The sequence below is a fragment of the Zosterops lateralis genome (assembly GCF_965231275.1).
Source record: "Zosterops lateralis genome assembly, chromosome: 7".
Lineage (NCBI taxonomy): Eukaryota > Metazoa > Chordata > Aves > Passeriformes > Zosteropidae > Zosterops > Zosterops lateralis.
Window position 1 is genome coordinate 37,195,989 of NC_139767.1, and position 15,218 is coordinate 37,211,206.

Here is a 15,218-nt window from a genome sequence, read left to right on the forward strand (position 1 = left end):
CCATCCCTGGGGAGTGTCCAAGGCCAGGCTGGAGCAGCCTGGGACAGTGGGAGGTGTCCCTGTCCAAGGCAGGGATGGGTCTGGATAATCCCAAATGTCCCAAATTCCATTTTGGAATTCTGAGCCAAGCACCAGAACAATCAGCTGTGGCCCTTGGTGTTCTTGCAGTGATTCCTCTCTTGCTTTACAGGCAAGAAATATTTGGAACAGAGAGAATCAGAGACAAATCAGACTGTGAATTTCTCTGGAGTGATCCACTCTTTTATTCCAGAGGAGAAAACTCCAGGTATATTTATAATTTTGGTTAAAGCCATTTTGGATGCAGGAAAGGACAGCAGAGCTCTCCTTTGATCATGGAATGGATGAAGATGTTGGAAATCCCCTGTCAGCAACAAGCCTAATTCCTTCAATTCCCACTTTCTGTGATTCCCAGGTCATTTTTTCTCTCTAAATCCCCATGATAAATGTATTATCCTGTGTAAAAGATCTATTTACAGCAGGGGTGAGCAAAGAGGATTGGCTCTGGAATGAAGGAATCACACAGAGATTTTATCTGTGTATTTTATGTGCTCTGAAGTTGGAAATGTGCAGGTTTTGCTCCCTGGATCCTTCCCCAGGTGTGCAGTGCTGGTGGGGCAGAGAGGCACAGGGAATGTCCCAGCCTGGAGGATTCCCTGGGAGGATCTGGATGGAATTTGGAGCTCAGTGAGTTGGGATAAGGACAGACACATGTCCAACTTACGTGGCTCTGGAGTTCTGAGGCCTCCCTGAGATGAACCTGTTCAAGATTATCTGGCACCACATGGTAGTGACCCTTACTCTTCTCATATTGCTTCTTGTACTGGTACTGAAGGGAAGGTGTCAAAAATCATCTCAATCCAAAAAAAAAAATAATCTCTCAGCAAATTTACTTCTTAGGTCCAATCAAAGCAACATTTCAATGGAACATCAGAGAGAAATTAGAAATGCAAGAAGAAAAACAAAAACCAAGAAGTTTAGAAATTATATTGGGGGTTAAAGATGTGGAGGGAATAGTTATTTTTTTATAGTCATTTGGATTGCAACAAAGGTTTTGTCCAAACCAGGATTAAAAGAAGAAAAAGAAAGAGAAGAGAGTAAACACAGTGAGTAATGAAAAGGCTGTACCAGGCAATAAAGGTTTTGCCTTTTCTCATCATCAATTATTTTGTTAGGCATAATTATGTGGATTTATAATAGGGGGGTGTTAAACAAACATGAAGTAAAAAAAATATATATATAAAAAAAAGGAAAAATTAAATATAGTAATCAGCAAAGAAAAAAGGGAAAAAAATTTAAAAGAGTATTTGTTAGTGTAGTACAATCAGTTAAAAATGGGATCAAGAACCAATTAAAATAAAAATTATCAGAGGATTTGAAACATTAGAACTTCTGCAATCAGTTAAGATGGGATCAAGGACCAGTCCAGTAAAAATGATCAGTGTAAACATTAGCAGTGGTGCAGGAGATGAAGATTTCCCTTCTCAGAGCACAAACACGTGGGAAGGCGCCGGTTAAGGGGGAGCCATTAGGAACCAGAGGAAGAGATCACTACCAGGTGATGCCCATGGAGGTGCCCCAGGGAGCAGCTGTTACAGGAGGAGTTAGCAGAGAATTCCCAAGGGAATTGCCACCCCTGGGAGCTGTGGGATCACCCGGAGCTTACAGCACTGGCGAGTTGGCTCGTGCTCAGGACGTGGTTCATGAGCAGCGACTCCTTCATGTCCGTGACGGGCTTGTGCATCTTCTTCAGGTCTGCCTTGTACTTCACCTGCAGGGAATGAGGGTCAAACCCATCAGGAGAGGGCCCTGCTGGTCCAGCCTGGCCTGGGGGCCACACAAAGGAGGGATTTGGGATTTGGAATGGGATTTCCTCCCAGGAGAAGCAGAAATGAACGTACCTCGCTGGCCATGTTGTGGGCGTCCTTCATGGTCTTGTAGATTTTGGCCTCCTTCAAGTCGTATTTTGGCTTTTTACCCAGCTCTTTGGCAAAGTTCTCCTTGTATTTCACCTAAACAGAGAACAGCCAGGTGTCAGAGCTGCTCTGCAGGACTCACTTGTTTTGGTGGGGCTGGTTGGGAAAAGAATGAAAGTGCAGGAACTTGAAGGTGTCCACTGGAATAAAGATTATTTCAAAAACGACCCGGCATGGAAAGAAAATCTACATCTTTTTGACATTTAAAAGGTACCACTTGGCAATTTTTCTTCCAGTGCAAAGGTCACATCTCCTCATTTTAAAAATAAAAGAGCTGGCATTGAATCATTTCCTCGTTTTAAAAAGAGCCAAGAGAATTGTGTTGCCAAAATTCTGACCCTTGGAGGTGAAGAGTTTTTCACTTGATGGGAGCAGTCCATTGATTTAAGATGTTTCACAAAGACAGAGACAGGTATGATAAGAGTAAAATACAAGAAAATTATATATTATATAATAATTATCTATAACATTAATATATAATATATAATAACATAAGAGTATATGAAAGAGTGTTTAGAAGAAATTTTTATACACTTCTTGGAGAAATAAGAGTTTTAAAAAACTCGAGACTTCATCAAATACATCAACTACTTTTCTATCCATTATTATGCACACAGTGTGTTCTGTCTGGATTAAAGGAAGACATTAACGATCACAAGCAGAGCAGTGACACAATTAATTACTAATGATAAATAATTAATTAGATTCTACAAGAGTTTTAGTAAGACTTTCAAACCACATCAGCTTCAGCCAGGTCAACCCCAGCAGTGTGAGCCATCAGAATCCAGCACAGGACTATTGACAGCAATGAGAGTTTTTTAAACCCAAAAGAAGAGTTGCTGGGAGATCAATGCAAAATTAAAAGCGAGCAAGCCAGACAGACAAAATCCAACAAAAAAACCCCTCAGCTGGATAAACAAAGTGGACATGATGCTTTACAAAGTTTATGAGAAGAGATGACTAAGAGAAAAAAAAGATGATGCCAATCATTCTTTGCTCCTTTGCTGCTCCTCCAGCAGCTCATTTTCCTTCAGAACCAAAATTATCTCAGCAAAGAATGTTTAAAAGACCAAGAGTGGAAAAAGAAAGGAAAACCGGGATCTCATCACTGAATGGGAACTAACAGAATTTCTTCTTTGTCTTGTAGATCAGTTTAGAATCGTTGGTTCTCCTGAGGAGATCCTTGGTTTTCCTGCAGACACCGTGGTGGACATTCCAACATCCAAACATGGCAGCAGACACAGCCAGACATGGAAAAACACAAAATCCCTTTTTTTTTTTTTCATTTGGAAATACATGTGTAAAACTGAAATGGCACAGACCTGTCTGCTGTCACTTCCAAATGAGCAATCCAGGCTCTGGTTTTCTGTTTCCCAAAGATTTTGATGTGGGAAGAAGTTTAAGAAACAATGAGATCTCAAACCAGCACAGGCTGCACTTCTCAATGGGACTGATTCAGCCAGAGCCTGCTTTTCCATTAGAAAATTCCAGCCAATAAAATAGCTTAATTAAAGTTTAAATGAAGTTTTAATAGAAGTTTGAAGAGTTAAAATGAAGTTCTGGTGACTGTTCACTGAAAATTACCAGCACCATTTTTCAGGTTGGTCATACACATATATTTACACATGTATTTCCCTGCCTTTTTTTTTTTTTTTTTTTTTTTTTTTTTTTTTTTTTTTTTTTTTCCATTTTTGGACAATAACAGCTCAAATTTTAGGGTTTTGGGGTGAAAAAAGCTGTGTTTTCACATTATGTAAGTGCACTGAAACCTTCCATAAAAAAACCTGGAAGTTCCAAAATCATGATGAAGGGCACAATGACATTTAAAGCTTCACATGGTGCTGCAGAATTGCAAGATACAGATGCACAACAATGGCATTAATGGCAGTTAATTAAAATTCTCTTACATGACTACTTAGCATATTTGCTTTCTTAAAGGTTCTCATCCAGGGGGTGTCATAGGAAGCAGCTCCGTGGCCTCTCATGTGTCGTTTGAGGTACTCTGCCTACAAGCAGCAGCAAGAAAGCAAGGTCAGAAAAGTAAAAAATCCAGAATTCATACATGAAAGAGTGAGAAAGAACCAAGAGGGATTGAGGTCCTGGCACAAGATTCTTGGAAAGATTCAAAGAGAAAGAAAGAAAGAAACCAAGTGTCTGTTCAAAGGATGGGAAATAAGAGTCAGGTAAAGGTTGGTTCTGGTAAAGTCAATACCCAAAAGAGCTAAAAAAGAACAGGGCAAACACTTCAGCTTCAGTATTTATGTCATAGCACCATCTTAAGAAGGTTTTATATCTTCATTAATGACAGTAGAAAAGGTTAACAAAAAAATACTTCGTACTGGTATTTAATTTTTACTTCACCACATTCCCTTCCTTCCCCTTTCCCCCTAATTAGGAAATAATTTAAATTACAATCATGACATCATTCTGTAAATTAATTTTATGTCTCATTTCTCTCAGTGCTTTGAGTTTCACCAAGTTTTCACCCTGCCCTTACCTGGCTGGTCAGTTTGGACACCTCCTTGGCCAGCTCAATGTCTGGACGTCCCAGCATGGTCACACCCACACCTGCTGCTCCACGCTTCTTATATTCAATCTAAAAAAATAAATAAACCCTTTAAGAGTGAGGAAACCCCCTTGGAATTATTCTACTTGATTTTTTTCATTAAATTTATACTAATTAATTATATACAGAAGGCCTAAAATCACTCACATTGCTGATTAACTTGGCAGCCTGAGTTGCTTTCTTAATATCTGGTCGGTCTGCTATGGGTGTGTAGTGGAGTTTGGATTTGGCATCTTTCTTGTATTCAATCTAATCCATGGAAAAAGGCAGAGGAAAGAAAATCAATGAGGTTTATTCATTGGGAATACACCAATTAAGGACATAGCAGTGTTACTGAGAAAGTGGATGGGTTTGTTTTAGAAATCAATTCACAAGGAATCTGGTTTTGTTGTCTACAAATAAAGAAATAAATATGGGAAATTCTGTCTGTGCTTGACAGTTGAAAAAAAAAATTATTAGATGTGATTTCCACCAGATTACTTGATATCCTACAATGGGATTTAAATACAAATTCCTTATTTCAGTGCAATTTTATATTTGTAAATGTTTGTACATTTATCTTTCAAAATGACACCTGAATATGGAGGAAATTCAGAACTCCATGAACTCGGGTTTTTCCCAGCTGAATTTGCTACTAAATTAACAGAAAAAGGAGGCAAACTTACTGTGCTCTGGTTTTTAGCAACCTCCATGGCATGTTTCACCTCAGGAGGCTCCAGCATGACAGAATAATTGGATTTGCCTTTCTCCTTCACAAACTTCTTCTTGTAGTTCGTCTGTCAAAGAACAACAGGGGCCAAAACTATGTGAGTTTTTAATGTCACACGGAGGGAAATGCTACAGAAACTTGGAAAAAAGCTCCTTGAAAACTGCTGTAAGGTGGATAAAAAGAAGTCACCTCATGCACAAAATGTGTTGGGTGCAGCTTTTGGAGTTTGGGTTAGCAAAGCTCAGTTTTGGGGAAGGTGAGCTCACCTCGCTGACGTTCTTGGTCACCTCCTTCACGTGGACAGTGTCCCTGGTCTCGGGCAGGGTGGTGAAAGAGCCATGGGGCAGCTGCTTCTTGCTCTGCTCTTTGTACTTGTTCTGCAGGCACAGGGGAAAAGCAGGTCAAACCCAGCAGCTCCAGGATGGGTGTCCTGTGTTTAGTGTAGGATGTTCACACAGTGTTTATTCCATCCCCATCCCCATGAGCTGTTGGAACCAGGTGGGGCAGTGTTTTCCCAGGCCCCTCCTTTGGGCTCTTCTGCTCATGGCCCATCAATGCCTTGCCCAGGACTCACAGGGAACTCCCTCCAGGAGCTCTCTCTGTTTAATGGGCCATCAAGGAGCCACTGCACGACTCCTCATCCCATTGGGAGATGCTCCCAATGCCCAGGGGGAGGAGCCAAGCATTCCCACCTGGAGAGAATCTGGGATTTGGGACAGGACAAGCAGCCCTGAGCCACTGGATTCCCAGAGGAGCAGAGCTCCCAGACCTTTCTGTGGGATCACTGCTTCAGGAAGAGCCCCTCACCTGGACTGCTCCCCCCACCCTGCTCAGGGTGTGTTCTGACTCTGCCAGTGCTCCTTTGTGTTATTGCATTCATTTTATTTTATTTTTACCTTTCTTCTTATTAAATTATATCTCTGACTTGGAGCCTCTCACTCATTTTGCTTTCAAACCACAACAATGGGATTGAATGGGATTAATGAATAAATTAATGTCTTACCTCAGACACCAGGGAGCTGACATTCTTGGCCAGCAGGATCTGGGGGGTGTCAGGGACAACGAGGCAGGTCCCACGGGCTTTGTTGTGTTTCTCTTTGTATTTTATCTACCAGGAAAGAAAAGATCAGGTTAAGTAACGTGCATTTTTGTCTTCTGGCATAAAGAATAAAAAGTAATTAGTAGAGTTGTGTTTGCTTGTTAGTGCAAAGTTTTGCAGAAAATCCCATATTTTGACGTTTTACAGCCCAATCCATACATTCCTATGGCTCTCACTTGGGATTTTTTAATATACTGAATATTAACACACTATTAATAATTATTTAAGATATTTTGTGTTATTATTAAAGATATTTTGTGTTATTATTAAAGATATTTTGTGTTATTCTTAAAGATATTTCGTGTTGTTATTAAAGATATTTTCTCCAGACACTTCCATTTCAATATCAGGAAGGCAGAGATGCACCTGAGTGTAAGGTCTAGGGGGAATGTTCACTTTGAATATTAATTTAATTCATGAACTAGGCCAGTGGCTTTTACAAGACCAAATTTATTCCAATTTATTCAGTCAATTTTTTAATTAAATAAATGAAATAATGGGGTGAGACTGAGAACAACTGTTCAAAGCTTCGTTGTTAAAGCAATTCTATTTGCAATAGAACAGTTAAGGAGTGAGTGAAGTGGTAGTAGAGAAATTGGGGAGGAAAGTGCTTACATCACTGGCCAGGATGGCGTTATTTAGGGCCAACACTGTGTTTTTATCATCTGTGACAGAGAGTTTGCACCCCTTGAGGAATTCCCGGTCCAGTTTGTATTCGTACTGCAGGAAGAAAAAATAAAAGATAAAGTGAGAGAGTGTCTGATCTTCTCCAATTTTTAAAAAAATTCTGAATAGGAGAGAAGGGAAAATGGAATATTCAGTGTGTTCTGATTTTCTTACATCACTCTGCTGCAGAGAGGACTTGGCTGCTTGGACAAAGTCAGGCCTGTCAGCGATCAGGTGCCAGTGGGCTTTGGCTGCTTCGTATTTCTTCTTATAATCCAGCTGTGTGCAGGGAAAAACCAAACAGAGGAGGTCATTGGGAAGTGGGAACACAACATACAGAGAGCAATTCTCTCTTGGTCTGTGAGAAGAGGCACAAAAATGTATCTACACCAGATCAGGGCTTTTTTCTGGTCAGGCACAGTCCAGACACTGCAGTTTTAACACTGCTGGGTGGAGAAAGGAATTTGAAGGTGGAGAAAGGAATTTGAAGGACTGAAATGATGTCCTGACTTTGGAGAAGGGGAGAGCTTTCAGATCATTCCTCCTGAAATGGGTGCTGGGCACCAACAACAGAAAACACAGGAAAGTTTTCCATGAAGCTTTGCTTTGTCTCCAAGAGCATCATCCCATGGAAATCCTGGGATAATTTTGTCTCTGCCAGGAAAACAGAGGACAGCTTGGGATGTGTGACACACAAGAACCTCAAGGACCACTCACCAGAGTGAGCACTTCAGTGTGAAATAAATTAAACCACATTTTATTCCACCAGCGTAAGGATTAGAAGCGACATCCAAAGAATTCCGTGGAATTTAATTTCTTGTGGAATAATTTCTTATGGAAACAATTCCTTGTGGCTTCCACTGCCAGTCCCCACCACTCGCCAGAATAAAATCAAAACACGAACAGGACAGAACTCACGTTGCTGTTCAGTTTGTAGGCGTGTCTGGGAGTTTTGATGTGAACTGAATCTGCCACGACGTTGCAGCGAGATTTGCTCCTCTCGTACATTTCTTTGTATTTCAGCTAAAGAATGACAAAGATGGAAAAATGTTGACAAGGATCACATCAGCATCAACAAGAAAAGCATGCAACTATTAAAAACTTAATTAAAATTGCTCCTGTCTGGATAAAATCTTAATAGGAGAAAATGACTGAGGGTTCTGGCTGGGGATGAGGTGAGGGTTGGGCACAGCTTGGATTTGATGGTGTTGGAGGGATTTTCCAACCTAAATAATTCTGGGATTCCATGAGAAATAAATTCTATTGGTACAACTTGATACGTGCCTGAAGGAGGGTCCTCTCCAGCAGCACTTTTCTTTATATAGAAAATGTGGCAGTTTTAACTCACCCCGAGGCACAGACTAAGATGGAACAAAATCTATTCATGACCAATAATTCTGAATATTTCTAGTTTTTGGCAGCCAAAAGAAATCCTTTTAAGAAATTTATTTTCTGATAGTTACACTAAATAAAAACTCCTCCAGAGAATCTCAGCACTCAGCTTGGAACTTGAAAAATGTCCTTCAATCTCTGACTCTCAATGATCCACTTTAGTATCTGGATAAAAATTATTATTTTTCCTCCTGGATTTACTAATTATGTAGAAATCCATGGAGCATCTGGATGAGATTCAGGCTACTTATTCTGACAGTACTACACTGAGTTTCAGAAGTTTCAGTATCTTCATTTATGGATGCCTAAGGAACAACAAAACAAAGGCCAGAGAGAAAGGGCAGCAGAAGGGAGCAGGAGTCCTAAATTCTATATTATCCTATCCACTCCCTCTTCCTTTCCCTCTCCTCCTTACTTTTCTATTGCCCCAGAATCAAAATATATTTATTTTGTATCAGAATATTTACCTTACATATTCACAGTATCCATATAAGAAGTTAATAAACACAGCAATATATGAAACATTTTATTGAAGCCTTGAAATAAAAAGCCACTGGAGGAAGAAAAATCAAGAAAACCTTCTCCAAATTAATGATTTAGAGACCACTTCCAGCTCATGGCTTTTATTTCTAGTGAGGGGTGGTTTGTCCCAGCAAAAAATATGTTCCAAGAGCTCCAGAAGAAAATTCTATTGAAAACTTCCTGAAAAACTGGGTTTTGAAAAAGCCTTGAACGCAGGTAGAGTTTTACAGGCCAAAATGCTCTAAGAAGGTGATGATTTGCACTGACAGCATCACACAGGAGTTACAAACATTGGCCATCAGGTTAAAAAGTGATTTTTGTGTGCCTTTTTGATGCCCCAGAGGATTTACTCACGTCGCTGATCCTGTCCTTGACCTTGCGCACGTGCAGCAGCATTGGCGTGTCCTGGATGGTGGTGTAGCCCTTGGGCTTGGCCTTGTTGTACTCCAGCTTGTAAATGATCTGAAGGGATAAATTGGGGCTTGGATTATTTCTGGGAATCCTTGGAGGCAGCTGGGAAATCCCCTGGGGGTGGTTATCCCACCCCAAAGGAGCCGCACTTACGTCACTGATCTGTTTGTTGACCTTTGTGGTCCGTAGATATTCCGGAGTATCCAGAACTGTGGTGTACTTGCCTTTCTTCTTCTCATAGTCCTTCTTGTACTGAATCTGGAGATGGGGAAAGGCTCTAAGTTAATCACACAGAGCAGGACAAAACCTCTTCCAGAGGTGGGGTTATATCCATGGATAAAATTGCAAAACCCTCCCACAAAGGCAAAGAAAGCAGAACATGCACCATGAGCTGAATTACAAACCCCTTCCTTGCCTAGGAGGCTGCCTGATGGTTTGTTTGATTGATTTTGTGGTTATTTCAAGCTAAAATCTCCAGGATTGAGCTAAAAAACCCAATCCTTGCAGACCAGACTTTTAAGTTTCATAATGGACAAATATCTCATTTTAAAATATTCATATCCAGTTGGAACTTGGTGATCTTGGAGGTGTTTTCCAACCTTCACGATTCCATGATCAGAGTGCAGAGAAAAATAAAAACATTTCAAAATATATCACAATGCCAGGATGTTTTCAAGGCTTTGGCAGCAGGATTTGTGCCTTGGTGATGATTTTCTAAAAGATCACCTTGCTCTGCTCAGGTTTCTAAACCTTTTTTTCACAGAGTTCAGTGAGAACAGGTTCACCAAGAATGGGAATTAATTCATTGTAGGCAGCCTCAAGGCAGCTGGAAAAGGTTAGAACATGTTTTTTAAAAGAGAATTTTCATGCTCTACCCTTTATCAGAAAATAAAACCATGCATTTGAAATGGGACTGTGACAGACAAAATATGAAAAATGATGAACAAATAATCGATGGTAACACAAAGTGAACTCAGGGGGACATGCAGGTCAGACACTTCTTTTTTTTTTTTGGAAAAAAAAAATAAGTTACCTGCAAGGAGTTTCTAGTGAAAGAATAGAAATCCACAAAAAAATGGAGCAAAAAATGTCTGAGAGTCCTTCAGTAATTTATTTTACTGAAGAATGTCATTATTGGCACAGGCAATAACAGAGAACTACAATTCCCTCTGACAGAATTGTTTTCCACTGTTGCATTTCCTGTCATTTATAATCCAATCCATGATGAGGAATGATTTTTTTCCCCCTGCAAAGGGTGAGCTCACTGCCAGCAGCTGTGATTTCAGAGCAGAAATAACTGCTCTGTGTCTGACACCATTCTGGGCACATAAATGGGAGATAAATGCTGGAATCTCCCTGGCAAATCCATCACGTTCTCCCTGAATTAAGGAAATGGGGTTATCAAAGGTGGCCTGGCCAAGAAATGGTGCCAGAACAAGAACTGGGTTAGGGAAATACCAGGAAGAGCTAACATCCAATATCTGAAATGTATGGAAAATTGCTTTTTTATACCAAGATGTGAAATACATACCAATTATTCTTAATGAAAGGAGAAAACGGGGACAAGCTCAGCCTGAGCTGAGACATGTCCAAGTGACAGCAAACCCTGTTTCAGATATTCTGATTTATTGGAAGCACAAAGCAGGTTGAGGAAGCTTCGAGGGTCTGAAATCCGTGGGAATAGAGGGAGCAGTACAAATTCCAAATTCAAGCAGCTACAGGGGGTGTCTAATCCCTAGAGCAGCAGCTCTGCAGATTACCTGGCTGCACAGGTATGAGTTGTAGAGTTCATAATGAAAGGACAAAATGGGGACAAGCTCAGCTTGAGCTGAGACACGTCCAGGTTTGAGATATTCTGTTTTATTGGAAGCACGAAGCAGATTGAGGAAGCTTTAGGGGTCTGAAATCCATGGGAATAGTGGGAGCAGTGGAAATGCCAAATCCAAGCAGCTACAGGGGGTGTTTGAGGTGCCTGCAGATTACCTGGCTCCACAGGTATGAGTTGTAGAGTCCATAATGAAAGGACAAAACGGGGACAAGCTCAGCCTGAGCTGAGACACGTCCAGGTTTGAGATATTCTGTTTTATTTGAAGCATGAAGCAGATTGAGGAAGCTTTGGGGGTCTGAAATCCATGGGAATAGAGGGAGCAGTGAAAATGCCAAATCCAAGCAGCTACAGGAGGTATCTAAGGTGCCTGCAGATTACCTGGCTCCACAGGTATGTGTTGTAGAGTGCTGTCAGCATGTCTGGCCTCAGAATTTCATTGCATCCGTGCTGCAGGAGCATCTTGGCAAAGGCTTTATAGCTTTTCTGTCCATGCAAATGGGCAACCGAGGACAAGAGAGACTCATGAACAACACGAACAAGGAGACAGCTCTAGATCCCAGGCACTTGGAGAGTGGAGAGATTTAGGCAAGGTGCTGTATGTATTCATCCACATGTGCATACAATTCACATCTGAGTGTTTAATGCTGCCAGGAGTAAATGGTAACACGTTTTCCTGCCCTCACATTGAGGAAATGATGATTTTTTTGGGGGGGTAAGGAAATATTAACACATTTTTTCTGCTCTCGCATTGAGGAAATTATGATTTTTTGGGGGGGGGGGGGTAAATATGAACACGTTTTCCTGCTCTCACATTAAGGAAATAATGAATTTTTGGAAAGTAAATATTAACATATTTTCCTGCACTCACATTAACAAAATTAAGATTTTTTAGGGGGGCAGATAGAGTAAATATTGACACTTCTTTTTGCTCTCACATTAACAAAATTATGGGGTTTTTTGGAGGGGGAATAGAGGAAATACTAACAGATTTTCCTGCCCTTACATTAAGGAAATTATGATTTTGGGGGGTAATTAGAGTAAATATTAACACATTTTCCTGCTCTCAAATTAAGGAAATTACGAATTTTTGGGGGGTAAATAGAGTAAATATTAACACATTTCCCTGCTCTCACATTGAGGAAATTATGATTTTTTTTTGAGGGTAATTAGAGTAAATATTAACACATTTTCTTGCTGCCACATTAAGGAAATTACGAAATTTTGGGGCGTAAATAGAATAAATATTTTCCTGCTCTCACATTGAGGAAATTATGAATTTTTGGGGGGTAAGTAAAGTAAATATTAACACATTTTCCTATTCTCACATTAAGGAAATTATGAGGTTTTTTTGGTTAATAGAGGAAATATTAACACGTTTTTCTGCCCTCACATTAACAAAATTATGATTTTTGGGGGGGGTAAATAGAGTAAATATTAACACATTTTCCTGCCTTCACATGAAGGAAATTATGAATTTTTGGGGAGTAAATATTAACAGATTTTCTTGCTCTCACATTGAGGAAATTGCGAAATTTTGGGGGCATAAATAGAATAAATATTTTCCTGCTCTCACATTGAGGAAATTATGAATTTTTGGGGGGTAAGTAAAGTAAATATTAACACATTTTCCTATTCTCACATTAAGGAAATTATGAATTTGGGGGGGGGGGGGGGGGGGGCAAATAGAGTAAATATTAACACGTTTTCCTGCTCTCAAATAAGGAAATTAAGATTTTTGAGGGAAGAATAGAGGAAATATTAACACATCTTCCTGGTCTTACATTAAGGAAATTATGAATTTTTGGGGGGCAAATAGAATAAATATTAACACATTTTCCTGCCTTCACATGAAGGAAATTATGAATTTTTGGGGAGTAAATATTAACAGATTTTCTTGCTCTCACATTAAGGAAACTATGAATTTTTGTTGGGGTGGAGATGGGAATAAATTAGACCTTAAGGCAAAGATATCCCTGTATCTTTATCCAAAAATGAGCCGGAAGATTTAAAAAGAGAGGTAATAAAATATGTATTTTTTAAAAAAAAACTTTCTAGTGTTTTCAGGAGGGCTGGGCTGGACTCCTGATGCCCATTGATGCACAATGATGGAAATACATACAGCTGGACAGAGCAGCTCACACAAAAAGTGGCTCCTTTTTGGGTGGCGGGATGGAGATGGAGATGGAGTGACCAGGACAGAGTGACAACCCCGCAGGGCTGTGGTGACACTGCTGGGGGCACACAAAGTGTCCCCACAGTACCTGACTGCTCAGGGTGCTGCCCCACTTGGCCAGCAGATTCCTGGGGTCGTCCACAATAACGCTGTACCTATCTTTGAGCTTCTCATAGGCTGCTTTATAGGATTTCTGCTCATGGGAGCACGGTACGGGGTGATAAGAGAGGGTTAAGATATACAGAGATGTCATGGGTGGGAGCTCTGTATAGGTTGGGGTGGGAGGTTGTGTTCAAAGGAGAAAGATGAGTTTAAAATAATAACAAAAATGGAAACAAAAAAACCCCTCAAAACCCAAAACAACAATAATGACAAAAAAAAAAAAAAAAACAGAAACAAAACCAAAAAAAGCCCAAACAAAAACCCAAAAAACAAACCAAACCAAAAATAAAACTCAAAAAACCCAAAAAACAAAAAAAGCAAAAACCAAAACAAACAAAAAACCCCAAAAAACAAACCAAACCAAAAAATAAAACCCAAAAAACCTCAAAAATCAAACAAAAATCCCAAAAAACAAACCAAACAAAAACCAACCAAAAAACCAAAAAAAATCCCCAAAAAACCCAAACAAAAAACCCCCAAAACAACAACAAAAAACCCAAAAAAACCAAAAACAAACCCAAACAAAACAAAAAAAAAATCCCAAAAAATAAACCAAATAATAAAAAAAAAAGAACACACCAAAAAACCCAGCAACAACAACAAAAAACCCCCCAAAAAAACTCAAACAAAAACATACAAAACCTCCCAAAAAAAAGTCACCTCTCCCTCCCAAAATAAAATAATAATATTAATGAAGGAGAATTTTTCCAAATGGGAAATGCATTTCTAAATTGTCCCTGAAGTCCTACAGCTAAAGGATGTCTCCTATTCCATCCCTTCAACAAGCAATTTTATGTCTGATTTTCTTCATGAAAAGTAACTGCAGTGGCAACTCTGTGCTGTAGATTCCTGACTTGAGTCCAAAGAAAATACAATGAGATGTTATTAAAAAACATCATTTACACAACAGAAGATATTTAGGCAAGTTCATTTCAATATATGGAGCTCCCACTGATAAAATTTTACTCATTTATGTTTCTGATATTAATTTTTTCCTTATTTGCTCTATGAACAATAATAAGGCTGAAAAATCTTCATAAAAATTCTGGTATTTGTTGTGAAACAGCTTTTTTTTACCTAGAATAGGTATTACAATAATAAACTTACTGACAGGTAATGATATAACACAATGGCTGGTGAAAAATAATGAAATAATAAGATATAAAATTAAATATCTGTTTCTTTAATGAAAAGGATGAGAATTTGATGTGCTGTTCCAACTCTAAGCTGAGAGAATCACCCTGAACCTGATGTTTTCCATGGAATTTGTCCTGGGCTGTAGAGCACTAATCCTACAAACTCCAGGAGTGATTTGAATTTTAAACCCAGTGGTGTTCATTATTTATTATATAAATTGTTCCTTTAGCACTACAGAAGGAACATAAGAAAAAGTTGAGTTGTAGAGTAGAAAAATTCCAGGCAAAATCACTGGAATTAAAGGAGCTGTGGCAACTTCAGGCATAACTCTGTCTTTCCTAACACAAATAAAGGTTTGATCAATGTTTTAGGAAAGCAGTTGGAATTCTCTCCACACTTTTTGGAGATGGAAACCAACACTCTGGGTTACTGTACCAGCAGCATTATTTAAGTCAGCAAAGGAAAAGTTCCTTTGAAATGAAAAGTTCCTTCCTCAAATGAAAAATGAATGAAGAGGGGTGGGGATTTCACTTTCTGGGCTCTGCAAACCTCTTCTGTC

At 39.4% G+C, this 15,218-nt stretch overlaps 1 protein-coding gene across 24 annotated transcripts in view; it reads right to left on the reverse strand.

Moving 5' to 3' along the window:
• Positions 1-15,218, reverse strand: part of NEB (nebulin) — a 98,296-nt gene that overhangs the window by 20,573 nt on the left and 62,505 nt on the right. For 21 of the 24 annotated variants that reach the window (XM_083865443.1, XM_083865435.1, XM_083865437.1 and 18 more), the window contains 15 exons: positions 11,566-11,670; positions 9,513-9,617; positions 9,303-9,410; positions 7,953-8,057; positions 7,209-7,313; positions 6,984-7,088; positions 6,273-6,377; positions 5,536-5,646; positions 5,226-5,336; positions 4,708-4,809; positions 4,492-4,590; positions 3,902-4,000; positions 1,920-2,030; positions 1,685-1,789; positions 743-847 (listed from right to left, as the gene is read on the reverse strand). In XM_083865443.1, the coding sequence (XP_083721569.1) occupies positions 743-847; positions 1,685-1,789; positions 1,920-2,030; positions 3,902-4,000; positions 4,492-4,590; positions 4,708-4,809; positions 5,226-5,336; positions 5,536-5,646; positions 6,273-6,377; positions 6,984-7,088; positions 7,209-7,313; positions 7,953-8,057; positions 9,303-9,410; positions 9,513-9,617; positions 11,566-11,670 (1,581 nt within the window). Of the gene's footprint in view, positions 1-742; positions 848-1,684; positions 1,790-1,919; positions 2,031-3,901; positions 4,001-4,491; positions 4,591-4,707; positions 4,810-5,225; positions 5,337-5,535; positions 5,647-6,272; positions 6,378-6,983; positions 7,089-7,208; positions 7,314-7,952; positions 8,058-9,302; positions 9,411-9,512; positions 9,618-11,565; positions 11,671-13,448; positions 13,554-15,218 lie in introns of all 24 variants that reach the window. The other 3 variants (XM_083865447.1, XM_083865451.1, XM_083865453.1) reach the window with 3 other exon arrangements.